A 13,788-nucleotide genomic window follows, 5' to 3' on the forward strand; every position below is an offset into this window, starting at 1 on the left:
TGGTTACATTTGTAACACAACATAATAATTATTTTTAACAAACTTTTTTGACTTTGAAAACTAGTATCACCTCATTTTAATCAATCCAAATATAGTACATGATTTATATATCGTAGAAAATATTCCATTTTTAATTAAACATCATGATTTCCAATGTAAAAATATCATCATTATATCCTTCGGTAGACGGTAGTAAATATCAATAGGATTCCATTAAAAGATTTAACCTTGTTATATCCAAATCTCAAGGCTATATATTAATTTCAAGTCTATCTCAAGGGGTCAAGGCTATACCAAAACCAATGCAAATTAAACTTAAAAAAAATGATTTAATAAATTAGAGACTTAATATCTAATATTGCTTTCATAATTCAATCTATCTTATATCCTACCAATAATAATAAATTCCTTGTGGTAGATAAATGAAAATAATATACGATGCAATTCTATTTTACAAAAATTGTCAACACAATATATTATCTCTTTAAAGTCGGTTAAATGATAAAACTTAACATAATCATGGCCAATGTTAAATAAAGTATAAATACTTGGTAATATCAAGGGTAACATATTCAGGTACGACAAATTCGACACTTTCATTATACAAAATAATATTCAAATTAGAGATTATAAAATACTTTAAAGTTAATGTATTTGATTCATATAAAATCATAATTATAATTGGTGCCAAATTAATCAATATGCATTGTCTTAACAAACAAGGAAAGTAATACACTATCAATGAAATAGATTAGTGTTAACATCAAATTAATGATTCAGATAACGTACTGACGAATTACTAGTAAACATGATAAGAAATACACTCACATTATGATATACTATAAAGAATAAGTAGCAAAATAATAAGAAAAACAAAATTATATATATATGTATGTTAAAAGTAATCATGATAAGAAATACACTCACATTATTAATATCTTCATGTATAAGTATAAAGTAAAAACTTATCATCATAATATCGTGGCACAAAAGAACACAAAAGTTCATACAAGTATTTTTATTATAAGCCCTGAAATAAAAACAAAAGTTCATTGCTCTCAAGCTTATAAAGGATTTCAATAATGAAATACTATGTGAGAATCTTGTGCACATGATTAGAGGTTATCAATTACAAAGTATTTTGAATTAAAACTTATTTGCATATGTAGTACGAACTAAAAATCACTTAATATACAGCAATAGGATTTTTTGCAAATATAGAAACATCTTAAAATGTATATACGATACATATGTATAAAATAACTTACATCGATGATAGTATTATAGGTAATGTTGTTTTCCAATACTTGATAGAGCATTTCTAATGTTTGATAGAGCGCTGGTGCTGATAACGTATTATAAAATAAGAAAAGGAATAATACATGAGAGAATGTAAATGTTAGTCTTAGTTATCATTCTTCATTAGGCAATGCTCATTATATATACATGAGAATAAGTAACTCTCAAAGGGAATGAAGAGTCACAACAATCCAAAAGTTACAAAGAGAACAATAATGCAAAAGGGAGTTACAAGGGGTTACTAAAAGAAGTAATAATGCTAAGGGGGTTACAAAGCTTTACATAATGGACATTCATAACTATATTTCATAACAGTGATAGATTTTATAAATAAAAATGTTATAGAGTTTTATTATTGATATACTTCTAATATTTCATATAAATAAGATCCATCATTAAATTCGTTTAAAAATGTTGTTTAAAATAAGATCCATTTTAATAAATTTAATTTATTTACAAAAATAATAGGGAATCAGTGAAAATAAGTGTAGGAAAAATAATTTTAGTTTTGGTAAAAATAATTTCAGTTCTGTAAAAATATTTTCAATTCAATAAAATATAATTTCTGTTCGGTATATCTAAATATCTTGCATTATCAAAAGGGATTATATGACTGTATTTTACATTCAATCCAAAAAGTTTATCTTAACTTCTATCAACCATCTAGGCATAGTCTGAACACAAAACTAGTATAAATATTATAAACCAAGTATCCTCAAATATTTCATTATCAATAAGTAACTTATCAAAAGCTGATATTTTCAGTAATTACTCTCTTTGTCCTTGTTTGTTTGCTGCAGTACACAATTGTGAGTCAAACATAAGTTTGACCATGTATTTACAAATCTATAAGAAATAATATAATCACTTGTAATCTTATTGAATTCATTTTAATGCATACTTGTAGAATATTACATTTTTATAAATTTTGTTTTAACAAAGTACAACATACTTAGGTTTTAAGTCATATACTGAAAATTTTAAAAAGTAAATAGGACAACAAATACCGACAAATGGAGTACATTCCACATATCACCAAGGATGCTTCACTAATATAGGTTTCTCTTCATAGTGGGTCTTCAACTTCTTATAGGGTAGTGCAAATATGGGTCCATAGGTTGAGGCTGGGTACCCACTTGTTGAGACCATTCAAAAGCTCGAATAGAAACCTTTAAGCCTTCGATTGTGTAAACGACTAGTTACATAGTGCTCTTGATGTTCAATTGCCTTCCATTTAGTTGTGGCAACTAGGGGTGAGAAAAAATTTAGGGTACCCTAATCTGGAATCGGAACCTGTTCGGAATTGCAGGTTTCAGAACCGGAACCTGTTCTACAGGTTTCGGTTCCGGGTAATAAAATTGGAAACCTGTTGCAACAGCTTCTGGTTCCGAGTAATAAAATTTTGGACCCGGAACCTGTAGGTAGACCTGACAATTCTGACCCGACCCGATTGACCCGACTCGATTGACCCGACCCGTAACCCGAAAGTTGACCCGAAAATGACCCAAACTAACCCGACCCGAAATGGAGTTGACCCGAACATGACCCGATGACCCGAAGTGACCCGACCCAAATGACCTGACCCGAAATCCGAACTTGACCCGAAATCCAAAGTGACTGACCCGATTTTAACCCGAATTAATTGACCCGAATCGACCCGACTCGAATTGACCCGAATCCTAAAGTGAATAGGGTGAAATAGTGAATTACTTAGTTTAGGGCTTCTTTCTTTCCTAAGTAATAGGTACTCACGATTTTTTTTATATTTTTTTACTTTATTTTTCCAACTATTTTTTTAAGTGAATTTATTTTGGTGACCCGACACAAGCTTGACCCGAATAGACCCGATCCAAATTGACTCAACCCGAAATTGACTCGAAAATTAATCCTAAAAATTGACCCGACCCGAATTGACCCGACCCGAATAGACACAACCCGAACTTGATCCAACCCGAACTTGACCCGAAGTACTGACCCGAAACCCGAATCGACCCGACCCGAACCCGACTTAAACATTTGCTGACCCGAACTTGAACCGACCTGAATTGACTCGACCCGAATGACCCAATTACTAGGTCTACCTGTAGGGTACCCTGTTAGTATTGGTTTCCTATATGATACATGAAACCGGAACCTATCATTTAAGCCCAAGTATAAAAACTCTATATCAAAATTATATAAAAGTCGTCACCTACCTCTCTCCCTCCTCTTATTCATTTTTCATTTTACTTTTAAAGGTTTAATTAATGGTATTAATATAAGTATTTGTAATTTTGTATTAAATATTCTAGACAATCAAGTAACTATTAAGCTCACTTTGAAAGACAGGGTACCCTGTTTCGGAACCAGAACCTGCAGGTTCCGGTTCCGGTTCCCAATTTTTAGGAACCCGTTGAACAGGTTCCAATTCCGGGTCCTATTTTTAGGAACCTGTTGCAACAGGTTCCGGATCCGGATCCTAAGATTTTTACAGGGTACCCTGCTATGCTCACCCCTAGTGGCAACATGGAACATCAACTAGTCACCTTGCATTACAATTACAAGTCTTTTAAAACAAACTTTCCACATATGAAGTATAAGGAAATTGATTTTGACACACCCTTAATTGATTTTGGCACACCCCTATGCGAGAAGAGCGTAGAAATTTGTGCTCTCACATAGGGGTGTGCCAAAATCAATTAAGGGTGTGCTAAAATCATTTCCCGAAGTATAAGTATGTAACTTCAGTGCCCCCTTCCTAACACAAATGTGAAGAAAGTCCATTTTAAAAAAACAATTTATCCTCTTATAAATCTTTGCCTTTTCAGTACGAATTCTTGGACATAGAAGTCTGTCTTTTTACCAATAATTTGTTTTCCCCATGCATTCTCGCCATCAATACCTTTCTTATGTCCTCTAGTATGATCAAATGTAGGCATGTAGCCACCAAAAGCCTCATTCATATTGTACTATGATCTATGCCATCATATCTTTAGATTGTGAGGTGCACAATGCTCTCATCTATTTCTAGTAATTAGAGTACTGTCTTGCATCTGCAACGATGGAAGAAAAGAGCTGCATATTTGCCTGGAAGTATTTTTTCCGTTGTCCAATTAACAACAACCTTCCTAAAATCCCTTTCTACATTGAACTACGGAGTATTGAAGATCGAAACTAAATATTTATTGGATATTACAAAACACCTTGTTAGATCATACAATTAAAACTGCCTTAAGCAATATCTAATGTTAGATCATAAGTCCCTAAACCATTTGCAAGGATTTGTAAGATGCGCCCCTAGCTGTATATGTCCTAGTTTTCTACTCAAACCTAAACCATTTTGAACATCTTATTGCTCTCATCCCTCCTTAAAGCACGCACCCGATGTTCATTCCGGACCAATGGCGGTCATCATTTTTTTTAATCAATACTCCGTATCTCTCTTTCAGCTCACCCAGGACCATACCCATGCCCACTATTCCACTAATGACCTTGTAATCGCAATAGTTACCCTCAATTTTTTGGTCATTTCTTTCCACATAGCAAGCATGAAATGAAAATAAAAACAAACAAAAACCTTACCATTTGATGACAAGTTGCAATATGTCCATTTCGAGCACGAGAAAGGCTATATAATCAATAGCTATGTAGCCCAAAAGCAAACAACAATTGGAAAAGTTAATCTACATAATGTTATAATTCACACCAAACACATGCATTATGCAATTAAACTTCATGAGTGGCGGCTATAAAGTCTTATTTTCACAGTAATAGTTATGGACTTATGGTCACTATATATGGTCTTGAAATCTATACTAGCCTGTTATCTACTAACAGTCTAACATGGTCTAGAAAATTTGGTGGATTCTGAGTAACACTATAGACGTGAGATCGAAAAGACTTGGAGAGATGTCGCACAATCGTACATTAATATGATTTTAAATTGAATGGAACACAAGTTGCTTATTTCATGCAGGCTTGAGGAAAGGGAATGGATTCAAATTCAGGGAAGAAGGAACAGGCTAATTGTCCTCAAAAGGGCGGAAGAAGACATTAAAATTTAAAAGCAGGTGTTTGACTGTAACTTTTACAAGATCATCTCTTAAGGAGGGACAGAAGAAAAGACGGGGAAATTATTATTGTTGATTAGAAGTAAAAGCATCTTCTTCTTTAGGAAATACAAGGCAATTGGAAAGGTATTGTTGAAGTGGCAGAGGATGAGTTAGGATGGTTGGGAATGCCTCCATCGTCAGGGTGAATAGCGGTATAAAGAGGAGTTTGAGGGCATTAAATCATCCAGGAAGCGTCCCTTGAAGAGAAGTGTGGGAAAGAAGAGACCGGAAAGGGACTATCATAAGAGATAACGGCCTGGAGAAGGGAGGTTCCTTAGATTTATGAAGCGATAGGTATGTTTGAATAGATTATGTTTGGTAAATTTTCACAACAAAAAGTCAGAAAATAGCAAAGACACATCTAAATAGCAAAGAAATTACCATCTGACGATTTATACTGAGAAATTCTGAAATTGTAGTTAGAACGATAGTGGATGCTCAGCCTTCCTGGAGCAGAGTTTTCCAAGTAATATGTTACATTGTTACATGCCTTTGCTTCAAAATAAGTAGTATGTAGTAATTAAGACAAATATGCAATCAGTACATCAAAGTTACTGTATGCTTAGCACCAGATTTGATAATAAGGCATTGTATCTTCTTTTTTTTCTCTTGACCAGGATGCTATTACAAGATTAACGATAAATTACCATCATCAATGTCAATGATCGATCATGTATACATTAGGCCATGCACCCATGCTGATATGAAATACTGTTTCGGAAATCTCCTCGAGAAGGTTTCTTACAAAAAGGAGTTATGGAGTTGAGCTTGGAAAACTAGCTAATTGTGGAAGACTCAATTGAACTCCTTTTCTTTGTCTATCATAACATGTCCTGTTAAATCGAGCCTTCCTAATCAAGGTCCAAATCTTCAGGTCAGAACCCTAGTGACTGTATAATCTTAGATAAATTTCTCAAGCATACATATATTTTTACCATCTCGGGATGCCTGTGATCTGATGAATAGAATTCGACTGCTTTGTCATGAATCTCTATCATGCTATAACCTGGCTTTTTCTGAAATCTAGTATCCCTCATAGCAACTTTAAGCTCCGACACATTATCCCATTTCCCAGCATCTCCATAGATGTTTGATGATGTAAGGTAGTTTAACGGATTCCCTGGTTCAAGCTCAATCAGATGTTTGAGAGCCAACTTAGCCATCTCCATATTTTTGTAAACCCTAGAGGCCCCTAGCAAACAGGACCATATAACAGAATCTGCCTTCATGGGCATCATTTTTACTAAATTAAGAGCCTCGGCCAGATGACCTGATCGGGCATATAAATCAACCAGACAACCATAGTGCTCAATCTGTGGGCTTATGAAATAATCAGCCATGCTCTGAAAATAAGCCAGACCCTCATCAATATAACCAATATGAGTACAGGCACAAAGAACACCCACAAAGGTGACTCCGTCAGGTTGTACCCCAGCATTTTTCATCTCATCAAATAAAGCTAAGGCATCTGAGGCATGACCATGCATTGCTAAACCACCAATAATGGTATTCCAAGATACCAAATCTCTTTTAACCAAGCCATTGAACACATCTTTAGCAATTTCTATTCGTCCACATTTTGCATACATGTCCATCAGAGCATTTTCGACAGAAATATGTCCTTTATATCCTATGCGCTGGGCATAAACATGCACCCATATTCCTAAATCAAGTGCACCCAATCGTGCACAAGCAGCCAATACGGTAGCCAAGGTTACATGATTCGGAAGCACCTCAGCTTCAGACAGCATTCGATTGAAAGTAGTCAAAACTTCAAGAAAACAACCATGATTTGCATACGCACCAATCAATCCATTCCAAGAAAAAACATTTCTCTTTGGCATCACTTCAAACAACTCCTCACAAGCATCGACATTCCCACTGTTCGCATACCCTTTCAACATAGTATTCCACATCAGCATATCCTTATGTGGCATCATATCAAAGAGCTTATGTGCATTCTCCATATCTCCAATATCAATATAGCCAGAGATCATAGTATTCCATAACACAACATCTCTCTCAACAGCCAAGTCAAAAAGCTCTCTAGCTAATTTCATATCCCCACATAAAATAAACCCACTGATCATATTAGTCCAACCAACAACATTTTTCAATGGTATTTCCTCAAACACCTTAAATGCTCGCCGAACCTCACCAGAACTCGAGTACATCTCAATCAATGTATTACCCACAAAAGGGTTTCTCTTAAACCCATATTTCAACACAACAGAATGAACTTGCTCACCCTCACACAAAGCAGACAACTTTCCGCAAGACTTCAAAATCATAGGAAAAGTATAACAACTTGGCTTAACACAAGAATCCATCATTTTCCCAAACAAAGAAATAACTTCATTGTGCATCCCATTTTGACAGTACCCTTTAAACATAACATTATAAATCACATCATCTGGTTCTGGCATTTTATCAAACACACGCTTCAACACGGAACTCCGAGCAATAATTTTGGGGACTACATAGTAACTATGATCTAACCCATGAACAAAAATTTGAGCTTGAACTTGATAAAGATGATTAATGGTTTTACATGATTGTAATAAAGAGATGAATTTCTGCTCTAAAAGAATGTGCAGTGGCTTTTGAACTACAGCCAGAGCAATTCTTTAAATGAATAAAAATAAAGGAAGAAACTTTTCCGGTGGGGCGAAGAAGATTACCGGCGGACGGTGGTAATGGTGGCGGTTTCCGGTGGTGGTGATGGTGGGGGAGATGTGAGATTCTAAAGCAATTCTGAATTTTGAATATGTTGTGAAAAAGTGAATCAGTAATAGATACTGTGTGGTTATAGTGGCCCAATATTAAAAACCCAATTTATTGGGCCATTCTGCTATTTGGGCCTGAAATACAATTTTAATTTTAATGATATAGCAAGTCATTAGAATATTAATCTATACATTCTGAAATTCGACCCAATGTTAAATTGGGTCTTGAAAATGGCCCAAATTCGGTAACTGACTGACTTGAAGAAACTAAAAATAAGTGGGTCAAATCTAAGGTGCAATCTGGCTTGTCCAAAATTTACCAGTTGGATTGAGTGACTGAATTTTAAAAGAAAAATACTAACGAACGTCCCGGGGACGTTGAATAAGTTAGTTAAAAGTAGAAATATTAAATTAAAACTAACATTAATTACACCGATCGACGTGTGATTTTGTCATGCTTTCCCAAATTAATACCACTTTAGGTAAGATTTTAAATGCTTAACCAATGCCCCGGGGTTGTTTGTTTTTTAGCAAGATCCATTTTAAAATTTCTCCCAAAATTTTGAATTAGGTCTTGTTTTTAAAAATTTTATTTTTTTTATTTTTTACAAAATGAAAAAGGATTTCATCGATAAAAAATAGTCAAGTCACACATAAACAAATCTCGTGTACCTAACAACTCATAGTTTATCATATCGTAGATTTGATCAAAAATTGTCTTGATAAAATAATATGCAAGTTAGCACTAATCCAGTTTAAAATCCACTCATGCATAGTCGTTTGGGTGAAAACACTCATGTGGTCATCTAAATACTTATGGAGATTTTGAAACTCTAGATCATCAATCTCGGTCAGACGAACAAATAAAGAAACTAAACAATAAAAATAACTATCATTTTAAGGATGATATCTATTTATTGAAAGCAATTAAAATTTTTTGTGCCTAACTATTGGTAAGAGCATTAATGGAAGGTGCTACAAAGATTTGTAAGTGAGACCAGGAAGAAAAGAGAATGAGAGAAAAGGAAAAAATAAAAATAAAAATTAGCAACGGAGGCTAGAAAAACCTCCCAAATGAGAAACCCTATATGGAACCTCGTGTTCTCTCTTCACGTTATATTCGTTGTACCGGCGTTGTGTTTATTGAAGTGAAATTAATTTTGTTGAACTAAAATCATTTTTACTGGATTAAAATTAATTTTACTAATTATAACTTATTTTTACTAATTCTTTTTTATATTTTCTCTTTGAAATTACGATTTTTTTACTACGATAGTGAGGATAGGTCAAGTGGTTAGAGCTTTCCTCTCGATTCTAGGAGATCCTGAGATCGATTCTCGCCTCCGCTCTTGTGGCTCTCTAAACACAAAAAAAAAAAAAAATTATTTTTACCGATTAGAACTTATTTTTATTGCACTAAAACTATTTTTACTAAATTAAAATTATTTACAAACTTAATAAAAATCCAAGTATACAACACAAATTCTTATGTTTACGTCGTTAGTGTTATAGGGGTTACTCGGTCAATATTGAAGGGGTTACATCGTCGGGTGTTATAGGAGTTATCTGGTCATTGTTGTAGTAAGCTAGATACATGATAACTTTGCATTCTTTCATATCTACGTTTCAACACATACAATACACAACCTTAAAAGAAAGAGTTTATCCGTGTATTAATGTTATAATTTTGAGATTTTAAGTAAGCTAAAATAGCCATAGATTGCAAATCAACTTGATTTAAACCAAAAGTAAACAAAGATCTAAAATTTGATGCGAAACTACATAGAATCATTAGCACTTAATTTGCATGCAGTTCATTAGCTAAGTGTGTTTACTCATGCATGATCCTGGTGAATAATACTTTTCATACTTTGAGTTGTGTTATTTGTTACAAAGTCAAGTAGTTTATAGAGTAGTATCTCAGAAATAAAATTATTATTTTTTTATTTAAAATCGTTCATTGGAGTACACTAATCTAATGTATGCTCCGTAATACGGTAATAAATTCAATGTTCACATTGGTAAAATATGATTGAAATAGGATAAAAAGATAGTGATAACGATTGAAAATAGCGAAGTTATTAAATTCCATGTATATCATGTATACACGCTCGAATTATTAGTAGAAAGTGCTTATGAATTGGCAAAAATCTTTGAATGGACTTGTGCTTTTCAACAATAGCACAATCCTAGTAGAAAGTTTACACGAGTTGATATGACATTTTTGTAAAATGATTGCATGAAGTACAAAAGAAATAACTTAGTCCGAAAGTTATATGATTGCATTCAAATATTCAATATATGATGGCTGGTGGTGGACCTTTCCTTTTCCACGTGTGTAATCATTTTATTACTCGTACTTCATATACCATGGTCAAGATGTATAGTAACATGTCGATTATTGACCAACCAAAAAAAACATTTGGGTAAATCTTATTACATCCATTATAGGAAAGCCATAAATAATTTTACTAACTTTTGCTTCAAAATAAATATCACAATTTAATTGAATACGTATGTCAATTTAGTGCCAATACATAATTGATCATAATAACTTTAACTAACGATGACTAAAATTATTTTTTTAAAAAAAAAGTTGATATTTGAAAATTATACATTAAGAGTTTAAGACAATTTCAATATGCAATTACATGACTATGTATATGTTTTCTTATGATTAATAATTAATTGTAGTCAAAGTAAATTATGTGAATTTTTCGTAAAAAATAAAAAAGTAAATTATGTGAATAGTGCAAAAAGATAAAATAGGGCATTTATTTTAAGGATAATGATATATGTAGACCTTAGGGCTATGTATAAACACTAAATTTACTTCCTAAAATGGAATTAAGTTATGAATTTATAATAAAATCACGCGCAGATCGGTGTAATTAATATTAATTTATCTTCAATATTTCCTTATTTAGCTTCTTATACATGTTTATCATTTTCCTTATCAATAACTATCTATAATCTATCTATAACTAATACTAAAGTAATTACCGCTAACATTACCATTGCACATGTGTCACATTCTTATAAAAAAATTCCCCTCCTAAGCTATTTGTGACATATCATTCTCTCTTTTTTTCGTTTTTTTTTTTCTTTTCAAAATAAAGCTAATGTTTGAAAATTATGGATTAATTATACATTTTTCTAAAAGCTTTTTTGACTAAATGGCGAATTACACAATTTATTAGTGATAGTAGAGTTTGGATTATTTTTCCCTCTTTATTAATTCTTCAAATTTTCTATAAATAATGAATCAAAAACGAATGCTAACATTATCAAAAATTTATTATAACTATGAAGTTACACTACAAGAAATAAGCAATTTTGCGACAGCCAAAATCTGTCGCAAAAATAGAAAAAACCGTCGCAAAAAATAGTTGTGACAGTCAACTGTCGTAATTAGTTTGTCGTAAACTTTTTTTACGACGGTTTTATTAATTTCAACGATAGTTTAATTTTTTGTCGCTGTAATTAATCTGCGACAACTTAAAACCGTCGCAACAACTACAACAACCATGAAATCTGTCGCAAAAACTAAGATCTGAAATTAAACCAAAAAAATCCAAAATCCAACAACTCCAAAAACCACAAATTAATAGGATCAAACAAATTAAAAAAAAAATCAAACTTTTAAAGGAAAATAAACAAAAATAAAATGGCAAATAAACAAAAACCACAATAATAAAAACAAAAAATACAAAATATTTAACATACCTTTAGAAATTCACAAAAAATGAAAGAAAAAACAAAAATTATATAAACAGTACAAATTTGAACAAAAAAACCACAATAAATCAAAAGAAAATAAACAAAACATAACAAAATCAAACGAAAATAAACTAAAACAACAGGAAAATAGACGGAAAAAATCAAACGAACAACAAAAAATGGCATTACAAGCATAAAATAATGAATTTAGACCAAAGAATATCAAAATATAAACAAAAACCACAATAACAAAAACGAAAAATACAAAAAATCAAACATACCTTCGAAATTTCCACTTTTTTGGTGTTGATTGTCAAATTCGACCATAAAAACCCCGTATCTGGAATTTTTATGGTCGAATTTGACAAAAAAAACACTCAACGCTACAAAATTGAACCTCAAATACACGAATTTCGATTCGCTTAGCCACCAGAGGAAAGAAGGAGGATGAGAAACAAAGAAGTGACCGAAAAAGAGAGGAAGAGAAGAGGGGAGATGATGTGAGAAAGAGTAAAAGAAGGGAGTGAAACAAGGAAAAAAGAGGAAAGGAGAGAGAAAATGAGAGGGGAAATAGAGAAGAGAAAAAAATGAAACAACGGATGACTATTAGGGTTTATTGTGTGCTTGTTGAAGTGGGTATTTAAATACCATTAATTTTTTTATAAAAAAAACTCAACTCTACGACAGCCATAAGTTGTCGCAAATTGCGACAGTTTTAAAAACCGTCGTAAGTTGCGACAGTTTATAACTGTTGTGAATATTTTTTTTTTATATATTTATGTTTAGTGTGTATTGCGACAGTTTATTGGCTAAAAACTGTCGTAACTCAACGACAGTTTAAAAAAACCGTCGTAATATTACGACAGTTACAAAAACCGTCGTAGAATATTACAGCTAGAAAAACTGTCGTTATTTGCCCGAATTCTAGTAGTATTAATTAGAATATTTTTTAGCTTAATTAATCTAACTATAAAGGGATCGATCACAATTTATTATGTTTTGCTTAAAATATTTATATTACACACATACAAGTTTTTAATTATTTAAACCGTGCATCGCACAGGATTAACCTAGTTAATACTAAAATAACAACCGCTCACGTAATCTTTTTTTTCAAATTGTACATGTGTCAGCTTCTCCTTCAATTTTTTCCCGCCTAAACTTTTTTTTTTCTCTTCCAATTTTCTTTACTTTTTTAATTTTAATTTTTTTTTAATTTTAGAAAAGCTAATATTAACTACAAAATACTTTTATACAATACATTAAGTATATTCCCTCCAAAAAAAAAAAATGTTACATATAGATAATCTTAAAGAGAGCAAATATTAACCATGTATTAATGTGATTACTCTTTCTAATTACAAAGTCCACTTGTAGGCGTCGTTTAAAGTGCGCCTTCGTTAAGCATGTGCTGAATATGCTTGGCACTCATAAGAAGTGGGAATTGACATAATACGATTAGGGATAAGGAGAGTAGGGAGCCGCCAACAAGTTTTTAAGGAATTTGTAAACCGTTCACGGATCATAAAAGGCAACCACGATAAAGGGACAACGAAGGCAACAACGATTGACCCGTGAAAGTTACACCCTATTCATAATCCATGAGATTACTAACTCCATATGGTTCGCAACCACGAAAGGAGGATTGGAGATGATGGTACGAAGTGAGTCATGGAGTCACATTCGCTCGTATTGGCCTTTACTCGATTCTTATTGTGAAAAGTGATTCCTACGATCTCAAAGGCATGCAAACAAAGATTTAATTTGCTCCAAACTATTATTAAGCTAAATTGGTTGAATATTAATGCAACATATAATTCTAAAATATTAGTGATCACTTGATTTAATAACAAGATTAAAAAGGAACCTAAACAGGTCGTCCAAATTATCTTATTAGGCGTGATTTTCGATTACATATTCTCTTTAACACATGCAATATTGTGATCATAAAA

The 13,788-nt window shown here is 32.5% G+C and overlaps 1 protein-coding gene across 1 annotated transcript; it reads right to left on the reverse strand.

The window, feature by feature from the left end:
• Positions 1–6,255: 6,255 nt before the first annotated feature.
• LOC145563717 (pentatricopeptide repeat-containing protein At3g29230-like) lies at positions 6,256–9,725 on the reverse strand. Its single transcript, XM_081624150.1, has 2 exons — positions 9,711–9,725; positions 6,256–7,831 (listed from the first exon to the last, which is right to left on the reverse strand). The coding sequence occupies exons 1-2, from the start codon at positions 9,723–9,725 to the stop codon at positions 6,266–6,268; spliced, it is 1,581 nt and encodes a 526-aa protein (XP_081480276.1). The 3' UTR covers positions 6,256–6,265.
• Positions 9,726–13,788: the final 4,063 nt, after the last annotated feature.

The sequence above is a fragment of the Chenopodium album genome, chromosome 10 (genome assembly GCF_948465745.1).
Source record: "Chenopodium album chromosome 10, dcCheAlbu1.1, whole genome shotgun sequence".
Lineage (NCBI taxonomy): Eukaryota > Viridiplantae > Streptophyta > Magnoliopsida > Caryophyllales > Amaranthaceae > Chenopodium > Chenopodium album.